Raw genomic sequence first — 13,713 nt, forward strand, 5'->3', positions numbered from 1 at the left:
AATGCCAAATACACAATAGAACTGCAAACATTCACTGTCATTAACCCCTTCCTGCCCAGTACCATTGCTTTTAGTGGTTAAACACATGGAATGTCAAGGGGTAGCATTTGTTTATTTTGCCCATAAATTCACTGACCCCTTAAAGCCTGATACAGATGCTTACAGCAAGGGTTTATTTGGGTTACATGTAGTGTGCTGGGGTGCCAACATCTTCTGTTGGCCACTTACCAAAGCCAAATAGGACAGGCAGCTGATCAGGTATCACTGACTGGTAAATTGATGCACAACTGGAAAGGCCACAACACCTCTGATAAGTTTTACAAAAAAAAAACCCAGACTAGACATGTTTACATAACCAATTCTCAAAAAAGTGAATACTTTTATACTGCATATTTTATTTGCCATGTACAAATTATGCTTCAAGCATTGCTTAATACAAGATCAAACACAGAATAGAACAGATACAAGACATTAAATGGGTACAAAATGTGTACATTTTATACTTAATGTGCAGTGCCACCACTTCTCTGCAATATTTAGTGGGTGATAAGCCATAGTTTTCCCTGTAAAAAGCAGGCACATTTCTATATTGCAGTAACTTCTATAGTGCCAATTGAAAGCCAAATCCCATCACCATATGTTAGAGTATCTTGCATCAAGTCTTTCCTGTAGTTGGGAAGCAGTTGTGTTGATCCTGAACCCACTTTGTCTTTACATAAAGCACAGCAACATCCAGTTTAGCAGCTGAGTTTAGAAGTAGGCATATACCCGGCATCACCAAGCATCCTTAGTGTTACATGACCATTATGGTGAATCACAAGTTCAGTAATACTGCCATGATTTAGATCCATCCGTAGCCAAGCTTCAGGAGGCAGCTGAAGAGCCCTAGGGAGGAAGAAAGTTTAGTCATTTCCTAAAATCAGACCAATTGGAACATGTACATAATTTATAGACGCTTGCTGCACCCCCCCCCCCCCCCCCCAAACCTAGATCATGTCCCAAATGTCACATTTAGAAACATGACCTCTTGCTACTTTAATGTGAAAGTTTTTTTTTTTTTTTTTTTAGAAAGAAATATACAAATTGGTTGTTTGAGTTAGAGCCTACCAGTGATGCACGATTGAGCACCGATTCATGTAAATGCACACATACATTCTTATGGAATAGTGGAATACACCACCCTGGGACTACATGTCCAGTCTGGAACAAAAGCAACCTTTAGCTGAACAAATGTACACTGCCAATACAGTCACCACTTTTGCACAATCCTGTTCTAACTGTCACAGGCTGGAGATGTATTAGGTCTTCATGGACTATCAATGTGAATAGCATCAGGCTGCAAGGATCACTCATTTTGATGAGTATACCCAAGGGAAAAAACCCACATGACATCACAAGCATCTTGATCTAGCAAAATAATAAACCAATATTCTATATTTTGTATAAGTCAAAAGAGATGGCAGATTCCCTTACCTGCATACAAGGTAGCGGATAACATTGTCATGGCACACTATGATCTCATAACTCTCATCTCTCTGCTCATGGTCTGCACGGTGAATAAAGGTTCTAAAAGCAGATTCTATACGTGGTCCATCCTCAAAATACTGAAGAGAAATTTCCAGATCAGATAAAGCATTTAGCAATGAGCAAATTACTTTAGAAGAGCACAAGCCAATTCAAAGTCTCAAATGCATTGCATGTAATGATTGGAGAATGGAATGGGAGATTGAAACTTACATTGTCTCCTATTCCTTGCAGGAATGATTTACTGGTACCACATCCCTTAAAAAACACAACTAGAAAAAAAAACACTAAATGGGATTTTGAAGGTACCATACCGAATAGAAAAATCAAAATTTGTATAACTACCACTTTGTTAAAAATGAGCCACCAAAATGTTGCTCCTAATACCACATACAGCCTTTCCCAAAATACTTTGTAAGTCGCTGACTTGTTTTGTGGGATAGCCTGCTTCTTCCAGGAGACAAAGCATAGATTTCAGTTGGTGATATTAGTCACTTCTATTGTGACGTATGGTACCTTCAAAACCCCATTAGTTTTTCTAGTTAGGGCCCCAATCTGCATTGCAAGTTATGCCTTAAGGGAAGTAGTCCATTTTCCTTAGGCTAATTCAGGCGACAGCTTGCTGGCTATAAGTCCATTAAAGTGTTACTAAACCCAGGACTCACCATCTATGGACTCACTATCCTATGGTACATGATATGGAAAACCAGAGTTAGACTTACCAGTAACTCCTTTTCTACAAGTCTTCCAGGACAGCCATCTGCGACCTAGGGCTCCTCCCTCCGGATCAGGAAACACACCATCCCCCATACCTTTAAAAGGCGGGCCTCCGGGCCTCACATCCAGTTATTAAAAGAGAACTGGCGAAAGCTACTGAAAGACACAAACATAGGTAAATACATCTTCATGCAGTCAACCTTAACTCTCTCGGTTGTACATTAGAAGGGTGGGAATTACCGGCTGTCCTGGAAGACTTGTAGAAAAGGAGTTACCGGTAAGTCCAACTCTGGTTTTCTCCCTACGTCTTCCAGGACAGCCATCTGAGACGATAAACGAGAACTTACCCCCTTAGGGTGGGTCCACTGCCTGGAGGACCTTGCGTCCGAACGCCTGTTCCTTATCTGACAGGATATCCAAGCGATAATGCTTCACGAAGGTAGAAAACCGCGACCAAGTGGCTGCCTTACAGATTTCCTCCGGCGAAGCCCCGGCTCTCTCCGCCCAGGATCTAGTTGAGTGGGCCTTAACAAAAGGAGGCGGAATCCAAGACCTTGTAAGATTCCCCAATTGCCAGCCTAATCCACTTGCCTATCGTGGCTTTAGATGCTGCCAACCCCCTTCTCTGCCCTGAAAACAAAACAAAAAGGGAATCAGACTTCCTAAATTCCCTGGACCTGTCCAAATAAATTAAAAGACTCCTCTTCACATCCAGCAAACCTAGCCCTTCTTCCTCTTTACCTTCAGAGGAAGAACAAAAGGTCGGCATAATATCCTGCGACCTGTGAAAAGAGGAGGATACCTTAGGAAGGAATCCCGGATCAGTCCTAAGCACAACCCTGTCCTTAAGAATGGTCAAGTAAGGCTCCCTAATAGAGAGCACCTGTAGCTCACCCTACGGGCCGACGTGATTGCTACCAAAAAAACTATTTTTAAGGTTAAAAACTTGAAAGCCAACTCCTCTAAAGGCTCAAAAGGTTCTCGAACCAAAGCCCTTAGGACCAGAGACAGATCCCAACTCTGACAACCCCCCACCTTAGCAGGCCTAGCCCTGGAGAGAGATCTGAAAAAAATCAATTACGAAGGGATTTTGTTGCAAAGAGCACTGCAAAAAAATACTCAAAGCGGAAGCCTGTACTTTCAAGGTGCTGATTGAGAGTCCCCTCTGCCCCCTCCTGAAAAAAAAATCCAAAACCATCGGAATGTCCAGGGGCCCTGGTCGGTCCGAACACCACGAGGTAAACCTCTTCCAGACCTTAGAATAAATGGCTCTGGTTACCGGCTTGCGACAGCTCACCAAAGTCTTTACTACCTGATCAGAGAACCCCCTGGCTCTGAGGATCTGTTCTTCAAGAACCAGGCCATCAACGGTAACGTCTTGACTCGCAGATGCAAAAGCGGACCCTGCGCAATCAGATCTGCCCTCTCTGGCAAGGGATACGGGCAAGCTGAAGCCAGCCTGTTCAGTAGGGAAAACCATGGCCTTCTCGGCCAAAAAGGTGCGATCAAGAGCAGATCCGACCTTTCCCCTAAAAATATTTGCAGGACCGCCGTAATCAGCCCGATTGGAGGGAATGCATAGGCCAGCCTGAAATCCCAGGTGGTCGACAGAGCGTCTATCCCCAAGCTCTGCTTTCGTGAGTTTAGGGAAAAGAACTGGTCGACCCTCCTGTTCTCCCGTGACGCAAACAGATCCACCTCCGGTTTCCCCCACCTGGACACCAACTCCTGAAATACCTCTTGGTTGAGTGACCAATTGTCATGGGAGAGTGGCCGTCGGCTCAGGAAATCCGCAAGCGAATTCTGAGAACCCTTTAAGTGCACCGCCGAAATTGATCGCAGATTCTGTTTTGCCCAGGTCAGAATATTGCCTGCGATCCTCTGCAGCAAAGGACTCCTTGTCCCCCCCGTTTGTTCACATAAGCTACTGTTGCCATGTTGTCTGAACGAACCTGCACATGAAGGCCTTTCAAGCCTGCCTGAAAAACCTCCAAGGCCTTCCCAACCGCCAACAGCTCCTGTTGATTTGAGGGCTTTAAGGAGTCCTCCCGGGACCACCTCCCCTGGGCCGTTATCCCTTGTAGATGAGCTCCCCAACCAAAACTGCTGGCGTCTGTGGTCACAATGAGTGGATCCAATGGCCTCCAATCCAGACCCCTGGTCAAGTTCCTCTCCTTTCGCCACCACCACAGAGATCTCTTGACTCTGGACGGAAGTCGGACCAGACGCTCCAGCTCTGAGACATTTCCGTCCCATTCCTTTAACAAGAAGGCCTGGAGCGGTCTCTGGTGAAATCTCGCCCATGGAACCGCTGGAAAGCAGGATGTCATAAGACCCACTGCCCCTGCGACTTCCCTCACCGAAACAGGCAGGTTGCACTGCAACCCTAACACCCGATTCATCTTCTCGATCTCTTCTGTAGGAGAAAATTTTTCTGCCACGAGAAAAGATCTCGTACCCTAGGTAAACCTCTGTGCGGGTAAAAGACGACTTTTCCCTGTTGATGAGCCAGCCCAGACCCTGCAGGAGATTCTGGGCTACTCCCAGGTGCTCGAGCAACTGTTGCCAAGACCCGGCCACCAAAAGCAAGTAGTCTAGGTAAGGAACCACCAAGATTGATCTCAGCCTCAGGGGAACCAAAGCTTCTGCTAAAACCTTTGTAAAGATCCTGGGAGCCGATGTGAGACCGAAAGGCAAGGCCCGAAACTGCCAATGGAAAGTCTGCGACCCTATCCTTATGGCCAACCTCAGGAACTTCTGACTTATCTGATGGATGGGAATGTGAAAGTAGGCATCTCTCAAGTCCACTGTGGCCATGAAGCACCCCCGGAACAGGATATTTACCGAATAAATCGATTCCATTCTGAAGAGTTTGTATTTTAGGGCCTAATTTAGGGAGCGTAGATTCAGGATTAACCTGAATCTTCCTGAAGGCTTTTCCACCACAAAGACGTGTGCGTAACACCCTGAACCCTGCTCGTTCTGAGGCACCCGAACCAAAACTCTGGTCCACCAATTCCCCTATAAGACCACATAACGCCTGAGACTTCCTGCGGTCCCTGGGAAGATCTGTAACCAAGAACCTGCTTGGAGGGCAGTCCTCGAACTCTATCCTGTAGCCTCCCTGAATCAGGCTCCAAATGAAGGGGCTCAGGGATATAGAAGCCCACTGAGGGAGAAAGGACCCCAACCTTCCCCCTACCGGGCCATCCAAGTCATTGGGGCTTGGAGGATCCCTGAGGAGGATTGAATAATATCCCTCCCCAGCCTCTGTTTTTATGCCCTGTCCAATGCTTCTTTGGTTGAACTTCCCTATTTGGAAGCACTTGGGTTCTAGGCCGAAAGGTTTTCCTAGGAAAGACCTTTTTTCTACTCTCCGGGAAGGCCTTTTTCCTGTCTGCCGTACGCTCAAGAGCCTCCTCCAGGCCTGGGCCAAAAAGGTTATCCCCCAAAAATGGCAATGCGCATAAAACGCAACTTGGACGCTGAATCCCCTGCCCAGGTTTTTAACCACAAAGCTCGCCTAGCGGAGTTAACCAGGGCTGAGGACCTGGCCGCGAGCTTGACTGATTCTGCCGAGGCGTCTGCCAAAAACCCTGCTGCTTTCAGAAGCAACGGTAGTGACTTCAGGATCTGCTGCCTCGAGGTTCCTGCCGCTAGGCGATTGTAGTTGGGCTAACCAGCACTCCAAATTTCTGGCCACACAAGTTGCCGACAGAGCTGGCTTCAAACTGACCGAAGAGGATTCCCAGGCTCTTCGCAACAAAACTTCCCCCCCCTTGTCCATAGGGTCCTTTAAGGCCCCCCATGTCCTTAAAGGCCAGATCTGTCCTTTGAAATCCTGGACAAAGGGGCGTCCAACTTTGGAAACTTATTCCAGGGTTGCGAGGGATCTTAATCTTAAGGGGAATCTCCTCTTAAGGGCACCAGAAAAGGGCCTCCTCTCCGGGCTTTCCCACTCCTGTCTGATAGTCTCAACCAAGGAACTATGGACCGGAAAAACTCTGGCTTTTTAGCATGAAGACCCTGATACATGAGATCATGCTTTGACAAGGTCACTTCCTCCTCTATCTCCAAAGTCTCATAGATTGCTTTCAAAAGCTCATCCACCTCCTCTAGGGCCAGTCTATACTTAGAGCCTGAAGAGGTGGGGGCTTACTCATCCTCAGACCCTGAACCCAACTGGGAGGACGCCCAAGATCGAGGAACATCTTCCTCTGTCTCCTCTTCCTGAACTACCTGCCGGGAAGGTACTATCCCCAATGCAGACTGCAAACCAATCTCCAAAGGGGACTGAACCCTATCAAGGAGGGACCGAAACGCCTGAAAAGTTGCCGACATATCCTCCTTAATAGAGGACAAAACTTTATGTCATGTTGTAAAAGATTCTTCCCTAACCAGACTATCAATGCAGTTGCGGCATAATGGCTTCTCATATCCTGCGCCTAACTTGGCCGCACACACTGCACATCTCCTCTTTGGGACCTGTACCGGGGTCCTGTGTTTTAGTCTAAAAAAAAAAAAAAAAAAAAAAAAAAAAAAAAGAAATGACAGACAAGAACTAGGCACCTGAGAGGAACAATATCCCAGGACCCCCACTGCACCCAGGATGGGGAAAAACTGCAGTGTGCCTTAACACCCACAACCTTGGGGACTTAAGGGACCTCCTAAAACCCCCCCCCCCCCCAGGGATATAGCATAAAGGGGAGCCTCCCCAAGCTTACCTGGGAGGAGCTGGTACCGGGACCGGGGTCAGCCTGCGAAGGACCAGCTTCCATTGTCCCCCTGGCGTGGAGACAGCACCGCTGCTCCGCACGCCCACCGGCTTTAAATTCCCCTGGTGGTGCCTGCGCCTCTGGAGATTGGAGCCACGTCTCCGGCGCCCGGTGCTGACGTCACTGGCGGACTTCCGGCCTGTGGAGCGCATCTGCCCTATCACTGCCGCTCCTTGGAACGCAAGGCTGCGCCCAACCGCAAGTCCCTCCTCTCCCCTGCACATTCCACTGATCGCCGGGTCAGAGGAGAGGAAACGATCGGGGCAAGCCCCCGTGACACGCGGCAGCGCCAGTTACCCACCTGGGCCTGAAGGACACCACCAGATGCCAGCCCCACCACGTGGAAGGCACCGGGGACGGAGGTACAGACCGACAACACCCTTCCAGGCCAGCCTTCCTGAGGGTGCGAGGATCACCCTGGCTCCTACGGCGTGCATCCTTCCGGCTCAGGAAACACAAAAAACTGGATGTGAGGCCCGCCTTTTAAAGGTATGGGGGATGGTGTGTTTCCTGATCCAGAGGGAGGAGCCCTAGGTCTCAGATGGCTGTCCTGGAAGACGTAGGGAGAAATTTTGGTAATTAAGTTGCCAAATACCTTCTCAATAGTATATAGCAGTCTTGTGACTTCTATCAGGGTCCATCTGAGCACTGGTTAAAGCTTGTACGCATTTTCATTCTGCTCCAGCTGTCATGAGGCTGCATAAGCCAACCCCCTGTCTAGACAGTGCTGATCACATCCACCCTCCCAAAAACACTAAACTGAGCATCTGCAAAGTGATGCCTAGCTCTGTACTAGATGGATTAGAGACATTAGAAGGGGATGATCAGAGAAGACAGGATCAAAATGCCTTTACACAATGGAGGATTAACCCCTTAGGTGTCAGTATGTGGGTTTAGTAGCACTTTAAAATTGTCAGCCAATGAGGAGAGGTAGGGCAAAGCCTCAGCTCCATGTGAATGGACACAGCAGCTGGTACCCCCCCCTAGCAAGATGCTTGCTGTGGGGAACCCGAGAAGAGGATCCAGACTGTTCTGTGCAAAACCGGTGCAAAGTATAGGCATGTTTGGGTCTTTTTGCAACATGTACTACCCTGGTGGAAAAAAAAAAAAAAAAAAAAGTAAAAGTCATACTTCACCTTCAAAACAAAGGCGATTGCCATGGTTTCTTTGAAGTGCCCACTTACTCCCTAAAAGAGTAGTTTAATAAGCTACAGGTCTATAACCTAGTAATGCACTGAGGCATTAGCTTCTGGAGTTAGTTTTCACATGCTGAATGCCATACCCATCTTAACAGCTGCTCAATTTCCATGTTTTCCCACAAAAAAAAAAAAAAAGTTTCCAACCTGATAAACACATACAAGTCCATAAAGTCAGTTTCAGTAAAGAGATTTAAGGCTCACCACAACATCTGGTTTCCAGTCAGAACTTTCTGGATCTGGTCTAATGGGAGCCCCTTCTCTTAGCAAGTCAGAACCAGTTAGTTTCATGTCTGTAAAAAGAATGCAAAGGTTGCATCCCTATTTTAGTACAATGTATGCATATTAGTGTACAGACTGGCTACCAGCCTATTGTCTACCATCATATCCTAGATCTGGTGCATGTACAGTCATTCCTGTTATCTCAAGATATGTAGGGCAGCTGTATTGGAGTGGTTACTTTGTCAAATTTCAGTACATGGGTGTCCTATAGTGTTTTTCACCTTGTATGTGGACTTCATTACCCATTTAGAACAGCATAGCGACATTCTGCTGGATTTTAAGCCTCTGGGTTAGCCTAGAGCCCTTCCAAATTGCCACCTCCAAAAAAACCCAACAAACCACCACAGCTGCCATCGACACCTTGGATAAACTAGTAGCCATATGGTTTAACTGTCAGATACATTTTTATTTGCCAACCATTCTCCAGGCTCAACATCACCCTTGGGTCCTTCCTCCCCATAAACCTGCACCTTTTTTGGTTAAGTTGGGGTCTAGGCAGTTAGTAGATTGTTATATCCCTATATCCAGGGGATTCTGTTTTATTTCTATATCCAGACTAATTGTCTGACCTCACAAGACTGCTTCCCCCATAGCCTTGAAGAATCCTTGTGGCCGAGAGTCCAAACTGGAGAGCTCTAAACTGAATTTCTACTCAGAATTTCATAGCTAGGTGCAGAACCGTCTGAATTCCTATGGAATTCGGAAATCAGCATTTCATTTCTAGAGTTGCCATGAAATTTTGTAGGATAGGTCTCAAGGAATAAAAAAAAAAAAAAAAAATGTTAAATAAAAGGGAGCCTTCTTACCACTTGAATACAAAGTTCATTGGACTTTGTGGGCTGGTCAGTGGTGTCTATTTGGAGGATGGATGAGTGTATATTTAAATGTATTTTCCTGCACCAACTAGTCCAGTTTTTCCAGAGATGCATTTAATCAGCTCAGCAACAATCCATAAGACAGAGGTAAAGACAAGGTAACCGGAATATTCATGCAATCAGAAAACCTCAGAACCCACTCTCCTGCCACCACTCAAAAAAAAAAAAAAAAAAAAACCCACACCTTCACTAATATACACCTTTTCCCATTGACCAAAGTGTCAAGCAATCCAATGAGTACATTTGGTCTTAAGTGTTACAATGTGTCTAGACCTAGAACAGCTGGATGCATAGATTTTAATTAAAAAGTTGGATACTCCTTGTCTTGTTTATAGCAAAACTGCAATCTAACCTTGAACAAAGGTGGACATGAAATTCTCTTCGCCATAAATATTTAAGACCTTTCCAAATTTAAAGAGACACTTGAATTTTACAACGCCAGTGCACACACACACACACACTTGCAAAACCTGACACTTGCTTCTACACTAGAAAAGCAGCACAGTGTCCACGGGAGTGGCTGAGAGAGTTTTGGTTTTTTTCACCATTGTGCAAAAAAAAAAAAAAAAAAAAAAAAAAAACACCCACAAACTTAGCCTTCTGAACTCTGCTAATCCAGTCATTTCACATACTTACTCCCCAGATGCTGGCCGATTATTTCTGATGTCTCTTTGGCCCTTTGCAATGTAGAATATGTCATCTCATTGTAAGTGTAGCCCAAGTTAGCAAGACGTTGACCAGTTAAATTAGCCTGCTCACGACCTACAGCATGAAGAAAATGCAGTGAGACAAACCAGAAATTGATGAGGGACCTGACGTATGCAATCCTGTAGCCAACTTAAAGTAACAGTTTAGCAAAGTCAATACTATATCTTCATACAAGATACTTATGAGGAATGCTTTCAGAATAGATTTGGGATCTAGCTTTGTCAGATATCACTGGAAGGCCCATGACCCTTACCTAGCACTGTGGGTAGAAGCTGGAGTGCATAGAACAAACATTCCTCCCCCCCCCCCCCCCCCCCCCAATTTCACTGGTTTTTGTAATGGCAATTCAGAGTTTTGTATTTAAATGGTCGTCTTTGAAACCAAGCACTCAGTTGCTGTCTTCTCAACTGCGCAAGAGCCATAAAAACCCAACCACTTGCCTACCAAGCGCTTATACCCCCTTCCTACCCAGGCCATTTTTCAGCTTTTAGCACTATCGCACTTTGAGTGATAATTGCGTGCTCATGCAACACTGAAAAAAATTATAAAAATTTCATACGAGTGCAGTCTGGTATGTACTCGCCGGTGGGAGTTTTATTTTTGCACTAACAAAAAAGCAAAAATATTGAAAAAATTTGTTTCCATTATAAAATTTAGCAAACAGGTAATTTTTCTCCTTACCTGATGTGTTGAGGCTGCACTGATGAGCTGGCACTGATACGCAACAATGATGGGCACCGACTGATGGCACTGCGTCATTGGACACGGCTGATCATGTGGTAAAAAGCCACTGTGATTGCCCTTTTACCACATCATGTAATCAGCTGTGCTTAGGACACAGCAATCATGGAGATTGCTGGGTAAGCACCCCCGGGGGCACATGGGAGGGTGTCATGACTCTCTCCCAGAACTGGCTGGCCGTGGTGAAAAGGTTATTCGGCCATCTGTGGTTGGCAAGTGGTTAACGGCAGTCATCTAAATGCCATGTAATCTAGCCGTTCACAAAATGGCTCCTGTCAAGCTGTACATCTGCAAGTGTTAGTACAGACAAATCTAGGGTGTGCCCTGCTAATGTAGGACAGACAATTGTGCTAGTGACTGCATTTTTTGAATGCGCAAAAGACTAACAGGGGGCAGATTTTCCCTGCTGCAAGGGTTTGTCAACCTGAAAATTTAAATTGGTTTCAGCTACAAAGATTTAACAGAATTCATGGTCAATACATATAAAGGAAACCTGAAAAATGATTTATAAGAGCCCATCTGCATGGATCTCCCCTTGTACTGAGTCTAGATCAATTTCCAAGAACCAGAGCAGGGGAGCAACAAGGACAGAGTGATCCAAGCCAGTTCCACAGCAGCAGCTTCCGCTGTCAAAACAGTCTTGAAATTAAACCTACCAAGTGATGTTAGGACTCTTTCAGGGTCGCTTTCACCAGCCACATTGTACTGTCCATGGCGAACAAAGAAAATGTGACGTCTGGCCCTTGCTTTATACTTATTTAGTTCGTATTTCAAATCTTCATTTCTTTCCAGGTCATTAAGATTGATCAGAGATCTTGGTTCACGTCTACAAGGTGTGTTGGGGGGGGAAGAAAGGCGTATGTTAGTGGGTCAGTTCAGTTTCTGCAGAATGTAATACTTTGGCAAAGGTTTCAAAGGCAGGGCAGATACTACAAATTTCAGTCTACATTGAAATCTCAGTAGAGAACTCCCAAATTTTAACTTTTTTTCTAGGAGCTCACTTCTGGGTGTAGCCAGTCACATTTTCCTACTGAAGACAAAGGGGGGGGGGGGGGGGAATACTTTAAAGTGACCAAAAAAAAAAATCCCAATTCATACATATCCACTAAATAGCCCTGTACAGTTTTACACTTACCTGCCTTCTTGTCATTTGAGCTCCCAAACTCTCCTTCCCTCTGTTTGGAGGTGCAACCTAAGATTGCAGGAAAAAACGCAAAACCCAAACCAAAACACACCCTAAAAGTTTTTTAAAACTGCATATCATCTGACAGCAGGTGAGGGTACACTAAGGAAAAATCTCAAGCTGGCTATTTTGGTGGGTCCCTTATAAAAAAAAAAAAAAAAAAAAAAAAAAAAATTGAAGTACAACCAAAGCCAATTTGGCTGTACTTCTGCAGATCACAGGCATGCAGTTCATTTTGAACTCCTGTAACCCATTTTCAGCCAACAGCAGGCTAAAGCTGCAGTTAATGTACATCAAAGCACCATTGCAGGCTGTGGAAAGATTGTGAACATATGGTCAGGTCTCTGCTCAGAGCTGCAGTGAGAACTGAGCAATCAGCAGTGCCTGACCACACATGTCTCAGCCTTAGAGCCAGCAGGGGACAAATGCAGGATCAGATAGATTTTGCAACCACTAAGTAGGATAAAAAAAAAAAAAAAAAAAACACCAAACACACACACACCTTTGTAAAGATAATAGGGTATGTAGTTAGTCACAATTTCTCCATTAAGACAAACACCTGTTTACCACACTATACAATTTCCTTTAAATTTTCCAATACTATGGAACAGGAGGACACCTAAGCAACCCATTCAGTTTGTACCCATTAAGGCAGGCCCTTGCACTACATAGTTGCTAGTTACTCTAAAAAGTGTAGTTAGACATGCTTTCCTTACCATAGAATTAATTTTCTTTAGAGCTACACTATGTAGCGCAAGGGCTTGCCCAATTTAATACATATTGTATGGGTTGTTAAACTACATCCACCTATTGCATAGTATAGGAAACACTAAAGGGGAGATTATACAGTCACATTGTATAGTATATGGTCACCCTAAAATCCAAAAAAATAGATAAAGTAGAAGTATGAGAAGGAAAGCATATACCATCTTACATAGATGTATGCATTCTTTTCTGTAATGACTATGGTTACCATATAGTCCCATTTTACACATAGCACAAAAGTGAATTGAGTTTACTTGATAACCCCTTAAAAAAAAAAAAAAAAAAAAAAAAAAAAAATTCTGAAAATTTACTTTGCTCACTATGCCTACAGTCACAGTCAGAAGAGAAATGAGAGAAGTTAAGTTTCTCCAGTCATGGAGTTGCTCATCCCACATTATGAGATTCAAACTTTAACCTGCTGATATAAATCACATCTACTACATGAAGAACTCACCGGTCCCAGTTGGGGTCCCAGCTCCTAGTGAAGGTTGGTGGCCATAGCACAGCAGCTATATTGGCATCTTCCCCACTATGCTTCAGAACTGCTGCAGCAAACAGTGCTGCTCCACCAGCCAGGAAAGCCCTACGCAGGAACATGGTAACTGCTCAACAAACCCACCAACACTTGCATATACAACCACTATGATGGGAGGTCTGTCTGCAGACCTTATATAGGAGGCAATGAGGGCAGAGTCCATCTGCAGGCCTTATATAGTAAAGCATTGGGGGAGGAGTCTGTTTGCAGGCATTATATGGTGACAGAGTGCAGGCTTTGGGGGAAAGGCAATGATCAATACCGACAGGGTGCAACCATAGAAAGATTTCAGGAGATCACTGCTGGCTTTCTACTGGAAAAGCTAGTTCTGCTATCTCTTACCTTCAAGGCATATTCCACATTTTGTAAAAATGTAATACTTGTATCAACATTAATAAAAAATAATTATGTG

At 45.0% G+C, this 13,713-nt stretch overlaps 1 protein-coding gene across 1 annotated transcript; it reads right to left on the reverse strand.

The window, feature by feature from the left end:
• Positions 1 to 375: 375 nt before the first annotated feature.
• On the reverse strand, positions 376 to 13,363 carry LOC149466449 (serine/threonine-protein phosphatase PGAM5, mitochondrial-like). The gene is made up of 6 exons (XM_089672496.1): positions 13,221 to 13,363; positions 11,475 to 11,644; positions 10,006 to 10,131; positions 8,417 to 8,505; positions 1,474 to 1,604; positions 376 to 885 (listed from the first exon to the last, which is right to left on the reverse strand). Exons 1-6 carry the CDS (start codon positions 13,361 to 13,363, stop codon positions 738 to 740), a joined length of 807 nt encoding a protein of 268 aa, XP_089528622.1. The 3' UTR covers positions 376 to 737.
• Positions 13,364 to 13,713: the final 350 nt, after the last annotated feature.

The sequence above is a fragment of the Staurois parvus genome, unplaced genomic scaffold, assembly GCF_062004578.1.
Source record: "Staurois parvus isolate SC_StPar_1 unplaced genomic scaffold, SC_StPar_1.0 ptg000129l, whole genome shotgun sequence".
Taxonomy (NCBI): Eukaryota; Metazoa; Chordata; class Amphibia; order Anura; family Ranidae; genus Staurois; species Staurois parvus.

What these genes read in the sequence shown, in the direction of transcription:
- LOC149466449 (XM_089672496.1), bottom strand. Translation starts at nt 13,363, where the DNA reads ATGTTCCTGCGTAGGGCTTTCCTGGCTGGTGGAGCAGCACTGTTTGCT. An exon ending in TGGGACCCCAACTGGGACCG is followed by an intron (nt 11,645 to 13,220) that starts GTGAGTTCTTCA and finishes CACACCTTGTAG; the next exon opens with ACGTGAACCAAGATCTCTGA. An exon ending in AATCGGCCAGCATCTGGGGA is followed by an intron (nt 8,506 to 10,005) that starts GTAAGTATGTGA and finishes TTCTTTTTACAG; the next exon opens with ACATGAAACTAACTGGTTCT.